The following is a 26330-nucleotide window of genomic DNA, read 5'->3' on the forward strand; positions in this document are numbered from 1 at the left end:
GCCAAATAGTAATAATAAGAGAATACTATAAATCCCACTGCAGCCCTTGTGGGTTTCTCAGCTGTTGTCACAGCCCTGTCTACAATGAAATTGTCTTCCTAAATCTATTCACAGCAAGCAAGTGCTATAAATTAGTTAAGACAAACTTCAGAAAGCATTCATGTCTTGGTAAATATGCTTAGTGCTGAAGAGACAGGGCAATATGGAGAAAATTGTGCAAATATTAATAGAGGCAGCATGGAACTCATTATTCACCTGCCTAATGCCATCTGGATGTTCATGGCCCAGCAGGCATGGGGGGGGGGAGTATATGTGAGGAGTAGGCTTCTTGCATAGAGAGTGGCTGGATCCATGGAGAGTGGGGTCACAGGCTCTTAAAAGCGCAAATCAACATGCATTTGGGCTAAATGGAACTCACAATGGCAACGAACACAGGTTACAATTTACCAGGTGGAGTTTACTATATAGTAGGATGTAACCATGTGGGAGGCCAGTTGTCTGTTACTATCATACCTTGTGGAGACAAAACATACCACCTCTTTGCTTCCCCTGATTTCTGAGGACAAGATGAGACTTTATGAGGCATCCACTCCACATGGCTTTCTTGTAATGTCCCATTTCACTATGTAAAATGACATCATTCTGCTATGCCTCTAGCACCCAATATGAAGGTTCTACATCACACATCTGTGTTAGACTAGACATTCTGAGGAAGGAAAGAAGAGATGCCTGGGTTGGCAGTGCACCCTGAAACAAGGTCCTGATAGCTGTGTCTTTATTTTTATTAGATATAACTTGGAAGGTAGCAAATGTAAATTGGGTGCTGAAAGAAGCCCATGACACCATAAAACCTGCTCCCTAACACACAATGAAAATGGATGCCAGAAGCTAAAAATGTGTAAAAGCCTTCATTTTATAAAAGAAGCCCTTAGCTAGCAATACTGCTATGTTGGAAGCCATTTTTCTCCCTCTCTAGTTGTGCTTTGCATTCACTGAAAACTGCACTCAGATGCAGTTGCTGAAGACAGGGAGTAATTGCAATGGAATTAACCCCTGACATATTTTCCTAAGAATAGCCCTGATAAATCCACACATCAGCAGGTTACCCGCTTACTTGATGCAGTGTAAACACTCCTTTCTTCCACCTTTTGAAAGGGACAGCATTTGTAAGTCAAATCACTCTCTGCCCAAGCACCTCTCTACTGTATTTTAGTTAAATGCATATTCCATTATATTTCACTTCAGAGTGTTTGAATATTATTAAATAACATAATGCTTCCAGACATTGCGTTATAGATGTGGGTTTGGGAGGTGGTCGCCTTGGAGCTGTAAATGTTGAAACATATCCCTGTGGGCTGCAGAAAATATAACTACACATGTATGGCATGTGTAGTTTAGGCAGCACACCTAACACACACACTTAGTAGGGAGTAAATCCCATTAAACTCAGCAGGATCCACTCAGGCAGCAGATCCTAATGTAGATCTTATGCAGGGCCGACCCAGCCATGAGGCATGGGCTCATTTGCTGAGGAAACACATTTCAGTTTGGTGGTGTACTGTACATTTGTATTTGAAGGGGATGAATTTCATGACTGGCTCCAGGTTTCGGGGGAGCCTTGGGTGAGAGGCCCTTGTGCCCATGCACTTTGTCATTTGTCTTCCTCCCTTGATGCTTCAACCTCATTTCTTCCCACTACTGGTGTCCCCTTAGCTCTGGCCCCTTTCCTAAGGCTGAGGCTGAGCAGGGGAGCCAACAACCTGGGCACCTCCACTCCTTCCAGGCTGTGGCCCTGTGGGCAGAATTATTTGAGAGAGGGGAACGGGGAAGAGGCTGAAGGAACATATGAGCACCATTCTTTCCTCACTCTGCTAACACTGCATGCCCTTCCCATTGGGAGATATATATACATATATGCAGTGCTTTTTTCTGGGGGGACGGAGGGGGACGCATACCCCTAAACATTTTGTGAATCTTTGTACTTTTGTCCATTTACTGTATTTATTTTTCCTGATTTGAACTATAAATGTTGATTTTCTTGAGTCAAAATGAGGGTACCCCTAAACATTTTTCTTAGAAAAAAAGCACTTTGTGTACGTGTGTGTGTGTGTGTGTGTGTGAATGAATGAACAAAAATATTCTTTGTTCACTATTGACATGAACATTCAGAATGAAAAAATGGTGTGTGTTTTTACTCTGTAATTAATAGTTTAATCAAAAGATTTCGTGTCAGTGTAGATTCTCTGTGGTTTTGAATCCATTATACTAGACAGTGTGATTGTTAAGGGAAGATTATATTGGAGTGAATCTAGGAATACAGAGAGTGCTAATGAATAGTATCTAAGGTGGCATTTACCTATTGCTGCTTCCTGAAGATCTAAGTGAGAGGCAGTGATAACTGGCACATCATCCCATTTCACACTGTGGTTCCAAAGTTTGGCATTTGGCAGATACTTGCTGGAGGAGACATTTTTCTAGATATTTTTAAAGCAGAATAAACATGCAACTTTGACTCTGTTATTATGAGAGATGCTGATATTTTTTCCTTGGAAAGCACTTTTTTCACAGGGACACTGCATTCTGTCAAGCAGCAATAACTAGAAAAATGCAATTTGGCCTTCAACCGGCATGTTGGTTATCACTGTGACTACAGCATGGAATGCAGTTGTAGTAACCTCAGGTGCCATTTCTGATAGTGCCTGTGACTTCCCGGGTATTTCCAGTACATGTTGTCAATGTTTAATGTAATGAATTTTTAAAAACTTCTTTAGAAACCAAGGATTCCAACTGATAGCAGGAACATTATTGTAGCCTTTAAAGCAAGCAAAAAAGTGTTTACCTTCTTAGTTTGCTGCAACATCCAGTGATCCTTTCCTTCTCTTTGGAAGATGACATTGTACATTCTCCCTTTCAAGCATTAAGAGTGCACACCTCCCTAGATTGCTGTACATCACTTGAAAATTAATAAAGAATAATGTTTAACAGACTATCCAGCAAGGTTATTTTCCCCTCTCCTGCAGCAAGACTGCTTCATCCCATAAATCACATGGGGCCAGGAGATTGCACCACTGACCAGCCCTCATGAGATGCTATTTGTAAAGACTCGTGCTTTTCCCACACACCATCCCCCAGCCGGTGTAAACATTCCAGCCATTTATGTTGGTGACAAAAGCAAGAGTGTAATGGCTGACTATTTGAAGTGCTCATATAGATTTTAAATCTTGACAATTCTTTGCTTACAATGTCTATGAATTCACTTTATGATATTCAAGTATAATAGAACATCCAACTGCTCCATAGAAATTCCGCAGGGAAGGCAAAGCCCTGACGGTGGTTGTTCCTGTAACCATATAGGCAATGAAGCCTTTAGATGCCTGTGCAAAGCCAGTTTGCAGTTAACTTAAATTGCCTTTGTCTTTTTCTTTTCAGCTGACATTATCTCTACAGTAGAATTCAACCACACAGGAGAATTACTAGCGACAGGGGACAAGGGGGGTCGCGTTGTAATATTTCAGCGTGAGCAGGAGGTAAGTGCTGGTGAATGCAAAAATGCCCATTTTTATCCTTTTAAAAGAAGCTTCCTGCTGCTTCCTAATCTTTGCGTGTCAGTCTTCACCCAGCTTCTCTTCTAGCAAACTAAAAATTGCAAAAAAGTCCATTAACATCAATAGGCCAGCTTCTGTCTCATGAAGCACCCTGCAAATACCACATTTTCTGCATCCTTTTGCTTCCTTTAACAGTCAGTGCTGGCTGCAAATCTAATATAAACTGAATACTGCTGAAGCATCATAAATTCAAAGACACCCAACTGCCTTGTTTGCCCAGCCAAATAATGCTTTTAAAGTCTGATTTGTTTAATCATTAGTACGACTTCTCTTACTTCTTTTTCTTTTGCTCTCTCAACTGCTTTACTTTGCAAAGGTATTCATAGTCTTATTCTGGTAAACACTGATGCAGGGCCTTAAGCAACAGTAGTGATGCTGTTGCCATATGCCAGTGAAGAATATATTCTAAAGTTTCACATATAATTAAACTCCATAGTGGAAGCACAGTATTGTCAGTTATGATTTCTTTCCATTTGTATAATTGCTTGTTGGATGTGTGTGTGTATTCTGTATAATTATTTAGAAAGGACAGTTTTTATTGCTATAGAATGCACAACATGGGCCATTCCCAGAATATGATTCCAAAGATTATTCTAATCTGTCCTAGTCGGCAGAGATATGTCTTACCTGAATGGAAAGGTATTATTGGATCAAAAAGGCAGGAATTTGATAACAGCTTGAATTGATCCCACTGGTGCAAGCAGAAGACACTTCCACATGTAGATGTGTGTGCTGAAGGTTTTCAGTTTCTTCTCATCTACACCCTACACAGACAATCCATACACTTGCAAAAAGGGTTTTCTTCAGTTAAGGGGATCATTCATTAACTCACATAGCAGGATTATTGGCATCTTGTGAATATCTCAAACTATGTAGGATCACTTTCATCTACATGGGAGTAATGTCTCACTTGTAACATTTCAGAGAATGCTATGAGCAGACATTTATGAGAGCCTCTAGTAGAAATACTAGCATCAGGCACCATCATTTTAATGCAACACGTTATTTGTGGCAGAATCAGCTCTTATGAATGACATGCCATATTCTGGCCCCATCAGATTGATGCAAGGGTGGTGCAAGGGTGGAAAACGGTCAATTGCTTTCCCCCAGTCATGGCTTGGTTAAAATGCATTTGACAAAAACTGATTTTCAATTAGTGCAATTTAAAATCTGAATGTTCCTGTCTCCAGAATATTTATGCTTAAGGCTTGCAGTACTGCCCCAGTGCTTAAGGTATTGGCGTCAACTCATTTACATCAAATGAATGCATGCAGCTGTTTCAGTACTTTTTTTTTTGCTGAGTACCCTCAATTGGGCTATTACAGTGGCAAAGCGTATTCCTGTGCTGCCCCAAGGGGGCGGGATGTAGAGGGCACCTTCCCACATGCCACAGTTCAGGGTAGGAGAGGGGCATGCTGCCCACTCTCCCCCTGCTCTCATTCGCCAGGCGCGCCTCGCTAGGACCGAGGTGGGATGCTCTCTGCCACCGGATCAGATATGACCCAGTGGCAGAGCTGCTGCTACCGGGCACGAGGTGTGCCACAGCTGAGGAGGGTGGGCATCAGCTCTGCAGCCCACTCACCTCCTCTCCTCCCCCCCCCCAAGTCAGGCCTGACCCGGGGCGGGGGCAGAGCTGCACCAGGCACAAGCACCGCAGCCAAGGCGCAGGTCCTTCTGGTGTGGAGCCAGGCTCCGATGAGGGAACCTGCTGTGGGGGTGCCTGTTTGCGCCCCCTCTCAAAATTGCCCCTGGGACAACGGCCCCCATGACAAACCCCACGCTACGCATCTGGGCTCTTGGAGGGTGTCATCTAATATGGATCAAACAATCTGATGAAGTTATGCAGGTTGCATATACTCCCATCTAGGTGGGGATTTTAAAACTTTCTAAAATAATGTGCATCTTTAGCTGAATTGAATTTATCTCATCAAGTGTTGAAGACTCATTGCAGTTACTTTTGTGCCAAATAATAACCATATGTGGTTATGTCACCTCAGCTATGAACTTACTAGTTGACCTTAGGAGAAGGAGTTCCCTTTGAACTCTCTTTCCTTCCCATAAGCAACATGTAAGTAATAATACTAGCCAACTTTAGTTACAGGCATGGATCCTCTTTGAAATATCTTCAGGGAGCAAGGCTGAGAAATATCCTCTGGCTGAGTCTTGGGGACTCAGTGGTGGGCAGACAAGGCAGCTCTGTAGGCCAGTGGTCTGATCTGACATAAGGCAGTTTGATATGTGAATTTTTACTGTTATAATGCAAAGTGCTTTGAAACAGAGTCCTATTTAAATATAAGCTGTAGTATTTCAAACATGTCCATTATGGGTTAGTTCACACAGTGAAGGGGGCTGCTGATTTCTCCATGTGACCTCTCATGTACACAGGGGTCATGTTGGGGAAATCTCGGTGTGAACCAGACTGTGTCCAATTCAGCTCACAGAAGCCTTTTTATAAGCTTGCATCAGTGGGACAAAGTTTTGCTGTAATTGTGGAAATGGTTTCTGCCCACATATAACAGTGTACAGACCAATTCACCCAGAGGAGTGTCTGTGCAATTCATTGTGTGGGGGAATTGCATGGAAGAAATAAGCAGATGGCTCGCATGTGTGAACTGGCCTTATGATTGGGCATCTGGATACTGTCAATTGGAAGTGCCTCATAGTAGCATAACAGCAGTTTTCAGGATAAAGGCAACTTTGGACCATTTTGTATGCTTTCCATTCCATCCTGGTTTGTTAATATTTTTAATTCTGTTAGGCCTGTAGGCAAACGTTGCATTGAGCTGTGATCCTGGGCATAAGCCAAATAGGGTTTGCCCCTTGATTTGAGCCACTTTCACACCTTGCCAATATGTTTTGGAGATAAACGTCAGGGAGGCCTTCATTCATTCATGGAACAAAGGTGCTCTTCCTGCTTCCTATCATCAGCGTGCAGAGAAACTGACACACGAGGAGGATGCATTGTGCAGGAAAGATCTCTTGTGTCTGCTTTGATATCTAAACTGTAATGTGTCACCATAATCAGACATTTCCCTGTCTTTTAACAATCCTCTGAGAACAAAAGAATCAATTGAAAATTTGCTAGCTCTGGCTCTTTTAAGAATCCCTTTATTGTTTCTTTCCCACTCCCACAGAGCAAAAATCAGCCCCATCGCAGGGGAGAATATAATGTTTACAGCACATTCCAGAGCCATGAACCTGAGTTCGATTACCTGAAGAGCTTAGAGATAGAGGAGAAGATCAATAAAATACGATGGCTCCCGCAGCAAAATGCAGCCTACTTCCTTCTCTCCACCAATGGTATGTTGCAGTAATGACAGATAATTCTTTGCTTTCCAGCCAAATAGCCTGCTATGCTTTGGTGGCTTGCAATAATTAAAACTTGTAATCTCGCTGCAGGATGGGTAGGTATTACTTTCTCTCTCTCATATACGGGTGGAGCGACTGAAGCTCACAGGCTTTGTAAGATGGTGGCAGTGGCTGTAATAAAGCCCCTTTTCATAATGTAAGTCAACAGCCCATTAATATCAGATCTTACTTGAAACTTCTTATTGCAGTTGTACCTCTGCATAAAACGATGCAACTAGACACAGGTTTCTGGCTGAGTTCAATCGGCCTCTCCTCTGTCACGTGTCCTAACGTGTTTCATGTATCTTCACATTATGACTGTTCCACAGACACTGCTACTTGTGAGATAATGAACAGCATGGCTTAAATAACAACTTGAATTATCCTAGGGACAGTTCTCACAATTTTGCTTTAGTATGTGATTTTAGCCTTTCTGAAGGCATTTTACATTAGCACTGCCCCTGCCCAAACATCCTATACACTTTCAGATTTGGTCTTATTTTTTTATCCGGGCATGTAACTTGAAAACAGATGTTATTGTCAGTGATGATTAGTGTGCTGGAGAACCTTCATCTGAAAGAACAGCACTTCATACCATATTTGATAGTTAAGGGAAAGGACACAAATTTTAAACTTACAACTTATAACCAAGGCCAAGTACTAAAAAACAGAACTTTAATGATAGTTTTTAAGATGGCTCCCAAGCATCTTCTATATGGAGGAAATCTCTCTCCATTTGCAAAGAGGGCTTGAAGCTAAATTGTCTTAGGCAAAAAAGAAGGGGGGGGGGAGTTTTTTCATCCCCAACCACTTTATTTTTATTTAGTTTGAGGGTTGTTCTCTTGCCCCAGTTCAGGAGCATACTTCTCCCATAGCTTGTTTTAAAGCAGCATAAATTCTACCCTCCTGCAGCCTACCTTTCTGTTCCTACCTTCCTGTTTATTACATGGAAATGATCTATTGGTGTTGGATCCAGTCTAGTGCTGAGAATAAAAGTCTGGGTCTTTTGTCTTCTGTAAAAGCCCATAGTAAGAGGAAGGCTTTAAAAAAAAATGAATATCTGAAAACAAGATGGAAGCCCAGTTTTGAAAAACATCTCAATTTGAGAATTCTTTTAAATAGGAGAAGCAGAAATGTAGATATGCCATTTGCAGGCATTCAATTATTTTGTGCATTAATTGCACTGTGGCCTATAAACAGAGTGTCCTTGTGATGATTACAAATCAAACAATTCCAGGGCATTGTTCTGAGGGATTACATACCTTCTACAGAACACTTAACATATCAAGAAATAGACTGGTTTAATAAAACAAACTCATTGTACCTTTTTATAGGGTAGAAAGAAAACCCCTTCTTGATCATATAGAACCCAAGCACAAGAGAAGAGTCCGTCAAAATAACTTCTCTAATGCATACTTTTCTCAGCTCTCTAAGAAAAGCTTATGTAACCAACCAGGGATAGTTCACACATAAGAAAAGCAACCAAACACTCAGTTTTGTTCTGGTTCAGTTTTTATGTACCCATCAGTATATGCATAATGCATTGACCTTGATCTAGTGTTAACCACAGTGAAGTTCTCTGACCTCATGATTGTGCTGGTGAGCCTCTGTCGGAATTTCACTCTTCTACGATAATAGGGAGGGAAGGAGGGAAGAAGCATTCCTAATTTGTTTCAGTTTTCAGTCGTGCTAAGCTTATGTTTCATGTTATGTTTAGATAAATATCATGAGGGTCCAGTGATGTTACTAGGATGAATGAAGCTTTAAGATGGATGTGACTTAATTACTACAGGAGAAAAAAGGGGGGTCTAATTATCTCTCATAGTCAACTTACTTTGTGTTAAAGAATTTACCCTATTGATCATTGTAATAAAATTCTGAGAGTTATTAAACTCATTTGGGGGAGGATTCACTGAAACACAATGAAGATTAATTATGTAGCCTAATGTTCTGTTAATTGAGTTTTTAAATAGTTTTTTGATTAACAGGAATATTATTCAGGAAGGTGTTTTCATATGCTTATAAATACCTCAAAATGATTCAGAGTTCTCTGCTACCTTTTCTACCCAAATATTCCCATTCTGTTCCCAAAATAACATAGCGTGTGGAAGGGCCCTTTGATCAAAATGAGTTAATACAACAAAATTAACAGGAGTCAACTGGAATCCCCAGAAAAGGGGGTGGAGGGAAATGAAGATGAATAAGATTGTCTTTAAAGGCTGGTGGGAGCAATGACAAACTGCCGATAGAGCACCCACCAGGAGGGGGAAAAGAAAACACCATTATTCAGAATAAAAGCCACATGTTCCTGAGGCTCTTTCCCTGAAGGACTTCATGGCACAACGATAAATGGGATGACAACAAAATGATGAAGCCAATGGAAATATCCACCTGACAGGCAAGCTGGCAATTGTGGAATTCAGCACAGATTCAGTGTCGATGATAAAACGTCAGATTTTATTCCTTTCACTGAGAGGAGGGAGTTGAAACTGACTTTTGAGTAAATTAGGGACATGATTGGGCTCCTTTCTAGTTTGTACTTTGTCACCCTTTGGACTTGCAATGTAATCTGTTGCAATCAAAGCTCAGCTAAAGCAGTTAGCTTCCATGTAACTCTAAATTGCTTTTATAGGATATTGTGCATGCTAGTTTTCTTGTCTAAGCTGTTCCCTCAACCTGTGCCAAAGTAAAATTCATTCAGCTTGACATATGCAATGTGCAGAGACCAGATTACAATCAGCAACCTTTTGCAGACGAGACACTGGAATCTACTTTTGTGGCTTACTGGTTCAAAATTTGCTTGAAATATTCAAACATGATAGATAGGCTGCACAGTCATGAATGTTGTTATTTCCTTTTGCCAAATTGGCAGGAATAACTGGTGGCATGTGTTTCTTCAGCATGCGATCAGAGAAGAAATCCTTGTAATTGCCCCTTCTTAATTTTACATAAAGCTGTGCTTTCCCCCTGCTATATTGAAATAAGATCAAATGCCTGACTGTGCCAAGACCAATTATTGAGAGAAATGCATGGTTTAGGCCACCATTACTAGGTCAGGGTATAAACATTAATAATCTTCCATTTGACCTACTTTAGTCTGAAAAGTCAAAACAGTTTCTTGGACCACTGGTTATGTCTAAATATATAGAAAGGAAAATTCTGCATAGGCATCTTGTGTGGAATACTTTTAATTATCTAAACACAGAAGTTTAAGGGGACAGCGGCTATATGAGTAGCAACATTCTATGGATTTGCAGCACCCTCTATATTTGGTCCCTGTAGGGGATAGGGAAGCCTTGCATTATCCTTCTCCAGTAATCTCCTACTGCGATTGAATAGGGGAACCTCAACCCTTTCTGAGTCTTCTGCAGTGGAGTTAAAGGAAAGTGGTCCTTGTGGGGCTGACCCTGAATGTGCTCCTGCTTCACGTTCAGAGTCCGTTCCTCCACCTTTTGACTCATAAAAGCTTCTATGTCGTTTCTGATCATTGATTTGAGCAAGAATGAAACCTGATCATGCTACCTGCAGAGGGCATGGTGTGAAAACTGCACTGGAGCCAAGTCTGTGATCCTATATTTCCTTAGTCATGGACTCGCTTGGTAACCCTGAGCATGTCGCTAACTTGCAACCGCAGTTTCCCATCTGAATTACTGTTGTTTTGAGACTAAGGTGATACAAAAAAAAAAACCCCTGTCCACATATAATGAGCTGCGTAAATAACAAATAAAACATTGTGGAATATTAAATGTATCATTATTCAATAGCATTCGATCTGGCTTAGAGAAAAATGTCAATTGGGTATTCCTGTTGTCTTCTAGATAAAACTGTGAAGCTATGGAAAGTGAGTGAACGCGACAAAAGACCAGAGGGCTACAATCTCAAAGATGAAGATGGACGGCTCCGAGACCCCTCCACAATTACCACACTACGGGTATGGCAAATGCATATTTCCGGGAGGGGGGGGCATTTCCCCTGCAAAAGAGTCAGAGTTTCTTTATTTAATTACTCATGATCTCAGCAAAAAACAACAGCCCACAGCATTTCTGTCTGAAGTACAGTGGCACCTCGGGTTAAGAACTTAATTCGTTCTGGAGGTCCGTTCTTAACCTGAAACTGTTCTTAACCTGACGTACCACTTTAGCTAATGGGGCCTCCCACTGCCGCCGCTGCACGATTTCTGTTCTCATCTTGAAGCAAAGTTCTTAACCCGAGGTACTATTTCTGGGTTAGCGGAGTCTGTAACCTGAAGCGTCTGTAACCCGAGGTACCACTGTACTCTTGGCATGTTTCCATACAGTGGCCTAATATTACAAATGTGTAATTGGGAACAGGTATTTTTTTTACTTACTGGATTTTCCCCAGAAAGGGACAATCTTAATTAAATGCAGTGTGTGGGGGGGGGGGGGTGAGATATGGACTGATATGAACATTTTGATGCCAGTGACGTCATGTGGGTGCTGCAAAATACCTGCATGTGTGAGGAGTGCTGTTCACACCATTAACACCTGTCTGGGAATACCCTTTCTTTGCACATTAGATGTTAGTAGCATGATCAGAGTGTTAATTGTCCCTGTCATAGTAATGAGATAGTGTTTGACACTGTAATGAGGACGGTAGCCTTGCCATTGCTTAAGGCAGTCTCGCCAAAACACCTGTGAATTCTTTGGAGTGTGGTGCATATAGCAATTGCAGTTGGGTTTAAACAAGCTGTGTTTCTGCTTTGGATTCTCACCTCGCTTTGGTCTCATGTTCTAGCTGCCAGGGTACATTTCTGTTAGGGGTTCAGCTAATTGGAAGTAAGGGAGACATCACTGCCTGCTGTAGCTGACTGACTCAGAGCAACGGTTCTTTCACACATTCTGGATTTCTTACACAGAGGTTATGTGCATTCTGATGGTTGCCTGCTTGAGATACTGATGGTGTGAACAACACCTGCACTATAGTTCACACACTCACACTTGTTCAACACAGGTGTTTTCTATGTCCGGCAAAACGGTAATGTATAGAAAACACCATATCCCAACCCATGCTGTAGAAAACCTTGGGTTATGTTATTCATAAGCTATAGTAGTACAAATAGTGCTGCATAAACAACAACAGCAGCTCAGCAAGACAGTCAGTACTAAGTAGAAGGAACATCTGATTGCTTTAGTACCAGAACACCTCAAGAGAATTGGGTTTCCTGCTTGGGTTATCAATTCCTGACGTAAGGTGTTTTCCTTTTGCTGCACCAACTATGTAACAGGAGGAGATTTGACAGACATCACCTCTTAGCAGGGTGATGGAAGAAGCTTCAGCAGGTGTACCTTGCTTTACTTGGCAGAAGTTCATGTTGCGGTCCTGTATTCGCATTCTGAAAAGCACCCCATAGACGTCTGTCTCCCTTTCCCTCTTTCCTCAAGTAGCAAAAAGATAAAGAGCTTTTATTTTTGGTTAAAAGAAGCTCCTCTTCCTTCTCTTGGCAATATAGTGGTGAGTTCTCCTTCAGGCTGCTTTAGCAGCAATTTACACCTTCTTCAGAGTCATTATCGTAGCACATGGTAGCCTTCCTTGTTTTATTCCAAGTGCATTAGAATTAACTGAAGAACACTGATGTGCATTGTATAGCTGTTTCTTTTGCTGTCCGTCAGCGGAGCTATTGCTTTATTTGATTTCTCCATCCAAACTGCAATTCTTCAGTGGGAGTGTTTCTTTCTTCCAGGGAAGTATGTGTTCTGTGGACACTGGGCTCTTGCTTCATTAGGATCTGAAGCCTAAGCTGTGGTGCTTTGGGTCTCTCTGCTCACAAAGCACCCGTCCCACACAGGAGAATCTCTGTGCTTCCACTAATTAACTACTGGTTAAAGAAGCCTTGAACCTGAAAGTGCAGCATGGCTTTGAAAGAACATAGTTACAGTTTTCTGGATGTGTTTCCTATTTTAGCCCCATTACCTCCTGTTGTACAAAATGGCTGGTTTGGTATTGACCGTTAGTCTAGTGTATATTAATATGGCTGCACAATATTGATTTAGAAGAGTTTTTTATGTGTGGTGCTATTATTACTCTGGGTCACCTTTTATAGCTTCTAGTTTCATCGCCCGCAGGCCAGCAAAGACATTTAATAACTCCAGACAACTAATTAATTCTCACCATAAAGCAAATGGTTTCCATATTGCATTGCCGATTCTTGATATTGAAGGCATTGCTCAAGGCCAAGATTATTATTATTATTATTTTTACTTCACAGTTTGTTTACTGTCATTTTGAATAGTGCATTTGGAAGGCTGCATTGTCTCACTCTTGTTCAGAAAGCCCGTTAAAATAATTTCTCGCATATCCTGGATATCTAAACCAGTGTGCTGCTATGCACAGACAGAACTGCTCATCATTGTTATTGACTTCTTTAGTTTTTTCTGAAATGCACTGTCAAAAGGATACTATTCAAAGATTGCCTTCTTCACTGCATTAGAAGAACATGTATTTAATGTGTAAAAAGCAAGGACCCAGTGCAGAACTGCCACATTTGCTTTGTCTAGATCTAAGTGGAGAGTCTCCACATGGCTGACATGCCAGTTTGAGCCTGGGTTGTACTGACCGAATCCTGCAGTGGCTTGAAGTGACAGCTCATAGTGAGCTCTTCCTGGAAAGCTTCAGTTAATTATTAAGGCTACAATCCTACACATGCTAACATGAGAATAACTGCCATTGGACTCAGTATTGGTACTTCTGAGCAAACATATATAGGCTTGGACTGCCTAGGTAAAGAAATCGTACACACTTTTGCCATCTTAAACGCAGCCAGTCACTCATTGGCTGCTATGCTTTCTGTTTATTTTCATGTAAATTGTGTTTCTAAAGTTTGCAGGTTGTTGTGAGAGTTGGTGTGCTGAACGTGGGGGCGAAAAATGCCCCCAAAAAGAATGAATTGTTTTGCACTCTGGGGATGGTGTTGGACAGGCTGGCATTAAGATAATGTTCATTGTCTTGCATATTGTCTTGGAAACCTTTGAGGCCTGCTGGTCTCTTGTGGTACAATAACTCCAGATGACTGATTAATTGTCTGGAGTAACTGTACTATGAGTCAAAATGAAGTGACTTCATTGGCAATGGATTTTGGATGCCATTAAGGGTGATGCAGTAGGAGACAGGTCGATCTTATGGGGCACAATCCACCAGGAATATCTTCTGGGCAAGTTCTCTTGAACTGTAACTGTGCAAGAGCTCCAGATTTCTGATATACGCTCAGTATTTATTACCCTTGCTATGCAAAAATCTCCAAATGAATCCAAACTTCAATCTCTAAAATCCCTGGTAGAGGACAAGGATCCTGATATCACGTTAAGGGTAGCCAAATTCTGTGCGATCGCCGTAAAACTTAGGGAACAAGTTGTGCTATCATAATGATCAAGGCGTTAAATGATAAATTTAGGTTATATTTTAGTGACTAAGTTTTAATTTATATATTTCTTAACTCTTGCCATATTTGTATTGTCCCTGTTATACCTAATTGCAAATTCAAATGTATCCCTATCATGTTTTATGACTAACTTGATATTGTATGTGAGCTGGAACTGGTCTGTGACTGAAATAATAAATTCAGTATGTTCAGTATTTCTGTTTTTCTGTATCAGGGTGGTCATCAAGGAAATAGCAGATATGACAGAGCCATAGTACAAGGAAGGGTAGTTCAGAGTAGAGCTGTCTTGTTGAGTACTTGAGTGATCATTTACCATTCCTTGCAACAGGGATTGGGAACCTGTGGCCCTCCAGATGTTGCTGGATTGCATTTTATTCCTGGCCATTGACAAAGCTGGATGGGGTTGATGAGAGCTGGAGTTCAGCAATATTTGGAGGGCCACAGATTCCCCATCCCTGCCACAAAGCATGCTGTGTACATATTTACTCTGAAGTTAGTTTTATTGACTTTGTTGGAGCTTATTTCCAGGAGAGTAAGGATTGTAGCCTTAACCACCTAAAATATATATACTGTTTATAAGACTTCAATTAATCTATATACATTACAGTACATTGGGAGAGAGAGGAACAAAGGCAGATCTTCACTCCACGTTATTCAAATCAATACGAGATTTAAAACAGATTCTTTGAGATATAATAAATTCTGAGCCTAATAAATCCATAAACCGATTAAAAGTGAGTGTCATCTCTGAGCAATGGTTACATTCTCCAGGAAACCAGGCCACCCACAGCAGCAAGAAAGCCGCACAATGATCCACTTCCCAGTTTGGATTTTAGGGTCATATTTGCAATTTGTTTGTAGTGTTGAAGGTTAATAGTCAATTATTTTGCCCATCACTCATTCCTTATTGCATTTCTTACAAATAGTGAGGTAATAAAAAAGCACAAACCCGATCAAGACTCTTATATTTATGAGATCGTAGTGTCACACAGGCAGCCCATATTCTATGGGTATAATGCTATTTTGCTTTTGTCATATTAACTCTTAGCTGTTGTCCAACTCTGGTCAAGTGAATGCTGTTCAGCGATCAACCTAATGAAAGCTATGGATCCTCAGTGGGATATGCTTTCTATATATTGATTTTGGGGTGGGGGGGCAGGATTAATGCTTGCTGTCACTGATTGTATGTATGTGCCTGCTGTGTTTTTAAGTAGTTCTTTGGTTGCTCTGGACCAGTGTAATCTTCATTAAACAAACAAACAAAATCCTGTCTGTTTAATTCTACTATCTTGGACTGATGGTGGAGAATTTGAGATACAAAATAAGGGTTGTTGAGAAAGATTCACTGTGACTTAGCTAGCTCAGTAATTAATGAAGGCCGTAACACAGGGAGTTTGAAGATACAGTAGCTGTATACACACAAGAGTTGTTTTGAAAGCTTCCTGTTTGGCAATTGCCCATGAACTGCCCCCTCACAGTAACCAGAATGGCTGCTGTGCTCTCAGAATAAACACTTGTGGGGTATGCGTTTTACCCAGTTTATTTCTACTTGTAGTTCAGTTTAAGGATGTGAGGCTAAAAATAAACGAACTTCTTCACCTTCTCCTAAAACTGGGGAGTCTTCCATGGCTACTAGCCATGATGCTTAAGTTTTGCCTCCACTGTAAGAGCTGATAAGCGGGTATGGCATGCCTCACAAGGCCAGCTGCTGGGTATCACGCATGGAAAAGAGCGCCTTAGCACTCAGGTGTTGCTTGCAGGCTTCCTATAGGCATCTGATTGGCCTGTATGAGAACAGGATAGGACTAGATGGGCCTTTGTCCCAATCTAGCAGGGCTCTCCTTATATACGTATCTATAAAATTATTGCATTTAATCCATAAAAGCAGGATTTGATTTAATATTTCTCAGTGATGAAGTAGTAAGTGGACATCAGTTACTGGTCCTTTTAGTGTTCCACTTCCCTCCGCCCCACTCCCATACCAGGTTATACTTAGTTTTCTTCTTATATGACCTTCCCCTTTTTCTTAACCTTATTTTAACAGCTATTAAATTATCTGGAGGTTTGGGACCTATGAAGGTCAAAGTGTTGGAAGAGGAACTGAAAGATAGAGTACAGAGACTTTTCATGCCTGGGAGTTTAGTGATTTATCACTGTCGAAAAGATCTCTCCCGTTGACCAAGGTGAACTTTTTTCTGTATAACGATTGTTATATATTGGGGAAAAGTTCTCATGGCTCAATCCTTTTGGCTAGAGAGAACAGGCCCTTGGACCGGTACAGGTTTATGACATGTGATATCGTGCTAACTTTGCTTTGGCAACAGTTACCAGCAACACGTGGAATGAAATGGCATTTTGGGAAGCAAAGCCTTGAAACGGGAAAGAATGGAGGAATTGGAAGAATAGAACTCTGCAGATTCCTTTGGTGTTCCCAGTGATCCTCTCATATTTATCACAACCTGATAGGTATTAGTGATGTGTTCTGGAGGAATTCATAGTCAGTAAGAGTGGGCACCCCCAATGATAGCTTGTAGTTTATTGTTATCCACTGTAACAGCATGGGCATGAGAACCTTTAAACATCTCTTCCTGTGCTCTCTTTGGAGGGTTATGTGTAGCTGGACAGGTATCTGCCAAGGTGGGCAAGCCCCTTAACAGCTCAAACATCCTGGAATGGGAGGGGGGAATTAGGGCCAGGAGAAGCATTTATTTATTTTTGCCTACACGAAGCCTCACATGACAACGCCACCAAGAAATTTGGGATAAAGCAATACAGAAAGATAAGGCTTTACCAGGCCGTGTCAGTTGTCCCACGGTGGACTAACTCCGTTCGCCAGTGGTGCTTTGGCCAGCCTGCATGTGAAAGGCTGATGCTGCAATTGCATTGAAGGTCAGAAGAATGGCCATAAGCCAGACAATGTACAACAAGGAGAGGAGGAGAGGAAAAGCACTGGCATGCGAGCATTTGGCAGCAACATGGTCTGAATTCTCTGTAGTAATAATCCATTGCAGGATGGCTCTATTGCTGCTCTTGTCTTTTTATGCCAAGTCACATTTTAGGACGATTTGTTTTAACATTTTGAGGGAAATTTTGACATGTTTTGTTTTATAGACTCGAGTCCAGGAATGTCAGATGAATGAGTCTGATGAGCAAATTGTTATTATCAGGTGACAAGTTTATGTGGATGTACCGGCAGGAAGGGGAGTGAAAACACTAATGGAAATTAAATGGGGGGAAATACAGTCTGCAACAATTGCATGGAAGCAATATATGCAAAATCAGTGCAGTTAAGCATACACAATGGCAGTAACTGATGGTAAAACAAACATCCTAGCATTAGCAAGTTAATTGACATATGTAATAAGATAGGAAACCATTATTGCAGTTCAAGCCATAGGTGACAGAACTGTACTTCTTGCAACCTGCCAGCTTGAAGCATCTGGTGAAATGGATTCTAGTCCCACATAAGGTTAAGCCATAATGAATTTGTTAGCATTCAAGGTGTCACTAGGCTCTTTATTTTTAGTAGTGCATCCAATTATTAGATGCAATATATCTATACAACACAAATTCAACATTGCTCACCAGGGCAAGACAGTTTGAGCATTTAAAACCAATCCTGACCTGATTGCATGGCTGCCAATTAGTTTCTGGGCCTAATTCAAATTGCTGGTCTTGATCTATAAAGCCTTAAGTGGCCTAGAACCTCAATATCTCAAGGACGGCCTCTCCTCATATGAACCAGCCCAGACCCTGCAATTATCATTCTTTGTGTGCTGCCTCCACAACGTTTCTGGAAGCTGGCAACACAAAAAAGGGCCTTTTCTGCAGTGACTCTCTGTTTGTGGAATCTTGTCCTAGGAAGGCTTACCTGGTGCCTTGATTGCATCTCTTTAGGCACCGTGCGAAAAGGTTTCTCTTTAATCCAGCCTTTGGCTGATTAACACTCCATGTACTTGGTTTGTTTTTGTTCTTGCTATTATTTTTACATATTTTGTGTTCTCATTTTGTAATTTTATGATCTTTGGATGAAGGGCAGTATACTAATTTAATAAATAATAATAAATTAATAACCATCAGACTGGCATTTACTGTCTGCATGCCCTTCTCCCTCCCCAATGCAGAGCAAAGTTGTTTCTAATTCTCCGATATTTGTTGCAGGTAGACCTAAGGGAATACCTAACCCCTACTTTAAAGCACTTTGAAGAAGCAATACGCTTTCTAAATGCCAAGTCTCATGGTGCTTATTATGTGACATAGGTAATGCCATCAGTCTATAAGAGTAAAAGATTAGAGTGTCTTTAAGCAAAACTACTTTCCTATTCTCTAGCTTACAGAAATGATAGCTACTTAAAGCTGTTTTTCCTTTTTTACTGCTGCTTTTGCATTTGGAGGGTCTGACATTCCCGAGAGCTCATCTTCCGCAGAGATCAACAACAGTTATAAGAGCCTCTTTTAACAAACCTCTCACTTCACTTCAGCAGCTTCATGCCCATTCTTCCCAGTGATGCACTTTTGTTTACAAAGCTCTGCTTCCCTGAAATACTTCCATGTAGATAAAAGTGTCCGTGCGTGAGAAGCGGAGTGAAATCTGTGACCCTGTTAAGTGGCTTTTTGTTATCAAAAACACGATCTATTTATTTTGCTGTACACCATAATTTCAGATGCTTAAAGCTTCATACTTGACATTTTTGCTGTGCAGAGATAATTTGGGGTAAGGAAAATATTTAACTCTTAAAACAGTTTTATTTCACATATGAGGTTTGCTATATGCACCAGTTTCATTATCATATGCATGTGGTAAACACTTGAATAATTTACTGAAAACATCACTTTCCTGTGCAGTAGCAATGAAAAGGGCAAATTCTATGTCAGAAATTATTTAGGAAAAGGCCAATATCAGCCAGTGTCATAATGCTTTATACATTTATAGCACAACCACATCTGGAATATTGGTCATCCCACCAGGATTATCAAAGGAATGCAATAAACTCCATACAAGGAAAAATTGAAGTAATCATAGTTTTGAAATACGTTGACTAATAAATCACACAATTCTATATGTATTTGTTGAGCCTGGAAATCAGTCTTCTCGAACCATCACCCTCCAGTTGTTGCTGGACTACAACTTCCATCATTCCTGATCATTGGCTGGATGGGGCTGATGGGACTTGAAATCCAAAAGCATTTACAGAGCTCCAGCTCAGGGGAGGCTGCTTTAGATGCTCAGCTGAGGCCCTTCTCTAAGTGCCTCCACCAGTTGGTTGTGGGAGAAAAGAGTTTTTTCTGCAGTGGTCCCTCAGTTGTGAAAAGTCCTTCACCAGAGAGGTGTACCAGGTAACTGATGTCTCTTTGGTGCTATGGGAAAATACCTTCGTATTTTCTCAGGTCTTTTAAATCTCTGGTTTTAGCATGATTGTTTGGCTCTGTGGAATATTTTATTGTTGGTCTCAGTTCCGATTTATCACTGATGCAGGTTTTTTTTAAGAAAAAACAAAAAAACCTATTGATCTCTGCTTCATTTTGATTTTTCACTTATTTGCTGCTCCTTAATTTGTCCCAATACAATTGTTATATTTAAATTTTGTTTTTACTTTGTTCATCACCCAGAAAACTCTTGTTGTTGGGGGCTGACAAATTAAATTTTCATGTCTCTTCCAAAGTAGTTCTCCCTGAGTTTAGTGGATCGTACTTCCAGGGTAAAAGTATATAGGACTGCCATTTAAGGCTGCAATTCTATACACTTGCATGCCAGTCCCATTGAACTCAGGGAGACTTAACTTTGGAATAGAGATGCATAGGCTCATGCTGCAAAGTGGAGTGGAGTGATAAAGGTTTATGGCATTGTGAATCACATGGAAATAATGGATAGAGATAAATATATGATCCTCTATAACAATATAGCTTCAGTTCTTTGATTTCAAGGCAGACAAAGGAAAATACTTCACACAGACAGTGCATTCTCTGCCTCAAAAAAGGGTGATGACCACTAAGCTCAGTAAATATATTTTTTAAGTATTAGACAAATTCATGGATGTGATGTCTATCAAAAGTGATTGGCCAAGTTAGTTAATGGACCATCTACAACTTAAAGGGAGTGTATCTCAGAGTACTAGGTGCTGAGAACTAATGACAAGAGAAGGTTCTTTCCTTCAAGGTCTGCTTGTGAGCTTCTGGAAGCATCTGGTTGGCCACTGTTGGAATTGGAATTGGGATTCTGAATTATCTAGCCCAGCAATGCTGCTCTTAGGATGCATTCTTATTCCCACAAGATGGCATTTGTGGCGGTGGTAGAATCCCAATAGCAACAGCACATTTTTATTTTTATTTTAGTTTTAAGACATTATGGGCTTTATCAAAGTTCTATTCAGTGAAACCCATTGAGACTAAGATAGTCATGTTCTACTCTGAGTAGAACTAATGATGGATACAACTCTAAATTTCATATTTCTGCATTCCAATAATAATTCCATATTATTATTGTTTGCAACCTTGAGTCTGTTATTTTTATTTTTAAAAAAGACTCAAGGCAACAAACAGTAACAGTAAACAACCATGAAAAACTAAAAGTACTTTGTCCAAAATCACCAAGTTAAAAGCAATTAGTCTAAAAGAGCATTAAGAAATCAGTTTCAGAACAGCAATGAGGAAGCTCTGTTTTAGAAAGCAAGAATGGCTTTAAAAGTGTAATTTGATATGGAAACCAGATAGGGCCAGACAGGTATAAAAGTATAATTTGATCTGGGCCAGACGGACTACCTTGGAAGGGTGTTCCAGAATCTCAGAGCCACAATGCAAAAGGAGTTGTGTCCCTTGTGCTTACACACATGCACACAAAAGGAGATGGGAGAAAGAGCAGTTGAACTTGATAAAAATCAAGAAATCTGCATTGGGTGGGGGGAGAGAATTCCACCCAACCTCCCATTTTTGTTCTTCTTAATAATCCTGCATGTTCGAAAGAGTCCTGGTGAATTTAGAAGCTTGTACCGCTGTTTTGTGATTTTTAGTAGTTTAGTTTTTATTTATTTATTTAGTGCCGCTTTGCAAGCTGCAAGAGGTCATCGCCAAGAAGCTAGCAATCTTTAATTTGACCTAGGGGAAAGGAGAGGAAGAGGAGGCAGGGCTAAGCTGGGAAGCAAAGTGTGGTTATTTCAGACTGAGTTACAGTGGTACCTCAGGTTAAGTACTTAATTCGTTCCGGAGGTCCGTTCTTAACCTGAAACTGTTCTTAACCTGAAGCACCACTTTAGCTAATGGGGCCTCCTGCCGCCACCGTGCCGTTGGAGCCCGATTTCTGTTCTTAACCTGAAGCACTATTTCTGGGTTAGTGGAGTGTGTAACCTGAAGCGTATGTAACCTGAAGCGTATGTAACCCGAGGTACCACTGTACAGTAAGCAGGACGTGAGAATTATGAAGTTATGCCTAAAGTGGGTTGGTACTAATAAAGGGATTATGGTACTTTGGTGTTTTGCATCCCCACCCTTCCGCCGCCGCCCCCTGTCCCCAGTGAGCATACAGTACATATAACTCATATAACCGCTTGCATTCTTCCTCTGAATCATCCCTAAAAGCATTGCTGTTTTGTTTTGCTGGAGTTCTTTTCTGCATAGCTGTAGTATCCAAAGTGCTTGTGGTTTTGTCTGTGCTAGGGGATGTTTGCAATAAATAATTAGCACAAATAACATCTATGATTTAAATCTCTTTAAAGGAGAAATGTTTTGACTTTGATCCTGCACTCTGCAAATCAAGCTTCTACTGAGGCTCTGATAGAAGTATTTCCTCCTCACTTTTAACTACCCTTCCAGTTAGAAGAGAAGGTTTGCAAATGTCCCCCTGGGGTGCTCTGCACAGCAAGATACTTTCTGTTTCCTTTGATGAACAAAACAAAATAAAAAAAGAGGTTGGGGGGAGGGTAGAAGATGTATAGGTTGAAGCAGCATCCAGGGCTGGTTGCAGAAGATCTGCTTTTAAATGTCATGAAAAGGTAGCAGGCTTTATTTCATCTGCTTTTAAATACTTTATTTTCATGGCAGGTCACATTTTATAAATGTGGCAGCTGTGTAGATGTCTTTGTGGTTGTGTAAAATGCCTCTGGCCTACAAATGGTTAATTGATTTGAAATTCAGCTTTGATCCTGCACTAGACAACTAGAATCCTCCTGTTTATATGCTTAGTTTGTGTAGAAAATTGAATCCACTTGCATATTAGATGTTTTGGGGCCTGAGATGTTTGTACATCAAGTGACAAATATGACGCTCTCCCATACGTTGGGCTTGAGTTATGGCATTATTATTAAAAGGGTTGGTCATCACTAGCCTAGAGGCTGTGGCCTGCTTGGTGGATTCTTTTCAGGTTGTTGTTTTCCCCCAAGGCGTGTCAATCTGACACACAACTAATAATGCGAGAGTCTGGATCCCCCCTTTTTATTATAGTATTTCAGAAAACAGCTTTTGCTGAATGTCTTAATCAGTGTCATGTACACATTGCTATGAGCAGCAAGAATCTGGTTTCTTTTTTAAAAGAGGTTGAAATACATAGTACTGACTGAGGTGTTAATTGTGCTAGTGCAGTTACATTCTCATTGGAGGAGCAGCAGGAACAAATATTTCTGTCTTTTAATGAAAACCCTAGTTATGACAAAAGGAAAACACATGAAATGTAACTGCAGATGTGTGTAAGATACAAATGGGGGGGGGGGAGCAGCAGACCTAGAGAACAAGTCAAGGATCAAAAGTGTTTGTTAGCAGATGCTTTATCTGAAATTATGCAAGGAAGCAGATAATACAGTGTTTTGCTCATGGAGGGGGTGCTAGAGAAATGGCACACATTTCATAGGATCTGATCTTGAGGAAAACACAAAAGTGCTTCAGTTCTCTAGGGCAGCGGGCCTCTAGGTGTCTGAATTTTTATGTTCCTTCTGATCACAGGGATTTTCAGTAATAAACCTTCTCTAAGGCAAGATGGTTCACTTGCGCTCCTGAGTGCCTACAGCCCCAGCCTGCCATCGTGCACAGTAAGATTGCAGCCAGCCTTTTAATTTAATGAAACAAATGTCATCCAATCAGCTGAACAAGCATACCTATCAGTCGCGTGTCACTGTGTAGCCCTTGTAGGCGCTGGCCTTGTCTGAGCACGTGAAACATCAAGACGTTCAGAGTTCTGGGGTGAACCTTTGGTGTCAGTTATTGAATTGTTCGGAGGGCCTTGGAAGCTGACAGCAGACCTTTCCACAAAGACGGAGATAAGCTTCCGATTAGTTTGTGAGCCCCCACAGAAGCTCCAGATGCAACACGCATGTCAGAAAAGCCTGCAATATATAAATCATCTCAATTTTCTGTACAATGTCAGAAAGGGGGGGTAGACGTTTCTGAGGTTGACTGGCGGTGTGTAACCTTATTAAAAAGTCTTCACTTTCGCTTTTAAGCAGGGCTTTGTCCATTATTGAAGCAGAGAGGAATGGAGTTTGCCGTCCTCTAGGACGACAGAGATGGATGTCCGTAGTTTTGTTTTCTGAGTGGTTTGTTTTGGTGACATTTACTAACAGCTGGAGCTGGATGCGAATGGCTGACCAGCAACAGCTAAACCATCGACATATTGCAGCAACAGCAAACAAAAGGGCAGCTCTATGTAGAAGTCTTCTAAAGCAGGGATGGCTAACCTTTTTCACCCCTAGGGCCATATTGATCGTCAGTCACCCCCTCTGAAGTCCACATGCCACTGGTAGGCATGACCAGTGGATATGCACCTGCGACTCCGCACTACATACATCACACATAAGGCCATGCATGTACACATGCACACTTACCAGATACACAGACACACACACCACTCCAGATCTGTGGGACACTGGAAACACTATTTTTAATTATAAAGAGGACACAGAGGGCTTTATCTTTGATTTCAGCACTGCAGATGCTTAGCCCCCAGTTCACAGATGAAAAATTCATCTGCCTGCTGTATAAAGAGTGAATAGATGGATTTTATCTGGAAGGATAGGTCGTTCTTTGTAGTGGTACCCTGACTGTGGAATTCCCTTCCATCCAAAAGCCCCAACTTTACACCAGGCACCAGGGCTTTCAGAGATTGGATAGCTCAAGGTCTTAGTGGATGTATGAACTGCTGTTGTATTTATAGTGTGTAATGATTTAAAAAATAGTGGGTAGTTTGTTTCTGGGTTCTATGACTTTGCAGTTGTGTCTTTTTTGTTTTATTCAACTCACTGCCCTGGGATCTCCACTTAACGAAACCCAGTTTAATCAGCCAGTAAAATGAACAACGAAAAGAAGTCCCTTCCTTTCCTCATTTTTGCAGTCGCATATCACATAGATTTGCTGCTCTTTAAAAGGGGCTGACTGCAGAGCTAAGGCACAGGGTCTCTTCTGCATACAGTGTGCGCTTCTCGCATTGCTCTTACTTTGGGACTGGCTTACAATGTTTTCCTTCCTTTGAATACCATGTGTGAGCTGCACTCAGGGACGCGGACTTATAAAAAATATTGGGGGGGCCCGGGAAAGCTCATGAATAATAAATAAGCTCATGAATATGCAAATAAAGTGGCGCCGCCTCCTCGTGAGCGAATAGGGGAGAGCGTGCTGCGCCTATTAATCAGCTCCAAAGGAAATTGGGTGGAGCTTTTGCTCGGGAGGGAGGGCAGGAGGCATGCAGCCCGCCCCTCCCTGTGCATTTTGGGCTGGGGGAGGGGCGGCGATGGCACTCTGCTGGAGGGGCGCCGGAGATTATTGGGGGGGCGGAGCCCCCCCAAACGAATTTTTGAGGGGGCTCGGGCCCCCTCAAGCCCCATGGAGTCGGCGCCTATGGCTGCACTACAGAGTTCTCAAGACATCGTAAGAAGGCAGGCACGGCTGTATCCTTTCTTGTCTCCCTCCCTCGCTTCAAAAAAACAAGTGCTATCGAGAGAGTACATTGCTTCCATATTAGCAGTGATGGCAGAAAAAAACCATGATTCAATCTGTTTTAATGTATCAGCTTGCATTTTGGATGCTGGCTCCAGGAGAAAGGAGAGCAAATTCATCTTCTCCACTTCTCCTTGTGCCAGGCAGTGGCTCTCTTTAACAAAGCACCATGCCAATGCATCTGTACAGACGAGGGCACATGAAGCAAGCTCGTGCCCACCCCCACCCCCTCTTTCTCCTTGTCATTGCCTGTACTCTCCTTGCCTTAAACTATTCTAGAAAGCCATCTTCTTGGCAGCAGAATCCTCTGGGACACGAGAAAGAAAGGAAAAGTAGGTTATCGTAATGCAGTGAAAATACATCACCAGGTAATCTGGAGAGACGTATCAGATGAGTGAACAAGTAATAGATTTTCTTTGTAATGGAACAGAACCATTGCCTGCTCTGCCTAAGTACAAGAGATGGGTATTCCCTTGCCAAAAGGAGAGGAGATTTCCAAACTCTGCTTTTGCCTTTAGCGAAGAAAGCTCTCACATGTGCACTTCAAGACTCTGCATGTTTATTCAGAAGGTTTTTATTTGTTCATATTTTTAGCAAAATTTATATGCGGCTTGATTGTAGTAAAACCTCTTAAGTGTTCAGTGGAGCTTACTCCCAAGCGGTTGCTGCCTTTGCCAACAATTGCCTTGGATAGGCCACTATCCTCACACCTCAGCTCAGCAGCACCCACAATCTGTACTTTCAGAGGAGCTCAAGTTTACTCAGGTAGCATACAGACAGTAGAATGCCAGGGCTTCCTAGAGCTGTCATTCCCTGCATCACACAACTTTATTGGTTTTTTTAAAAATAGTAAGGACACAGTTTTGCATGCTATCCATCCCTGAGCAATGTGAGATTCTGGGGTTTCCAGGTGCTTACCCAGTGTTTGTGTTTCCTTTAGAATGAGGGACAGCGGAGACTGTGGTGTCTTTGTGATAGAAGGGTTTTTTTTACACATATATGCAACCCGAGCCTACGATCAAGGGGTTCACAGCATTAACACCACAAGAGGGTCTTTGTTTGTCCCA

The 26330-nt window shown here is 41.4% G+C and overlaps 1 protein-coding gene across 5 annotated transcripts in view; it reads left to right on the forward strand.

Moving 5' to 3' along the window:
- PPP2R2B (protein phosphatase 2 regulatory subunit Bbeta) overlaps positions 1-26330 on the forward strand; it is a 252239-nt gene that overhangs the window by 166989 nt on the left and 58920 nt on the right. For all 5 annotated transcript variants that reach the window (XM_081900121.1, XM_081900122.1, XM_081900124.1 and 2 more), the window contains 3 exons: positions 3430-3527; positions 6740-6905; positions 10772-10884. In XM_081900121.1, the coding sequence (XP_081756247.1) occupies positions 3430-3527; positions 6740-6905; positions 10772-10884 (377 nt within the window). The remainder of the gene's footprint in view (positions 1-3429; positions 3528-6739; positions 6906-10771; positions 10885-26330) is intronic.

This window comes from Podarcis melisellensis, assembly GCF_964234715.1.
Source record: "Podarcis melisellensis genome assembly, chromosome: 2".
Taxonomy (NCBI): domain Eukaryota; kingdom Metazoa; phylum Chordata; class Lepidosauria; order Squamata; family Lacertidae; genus Podarcis; species Podarcis melisellensis.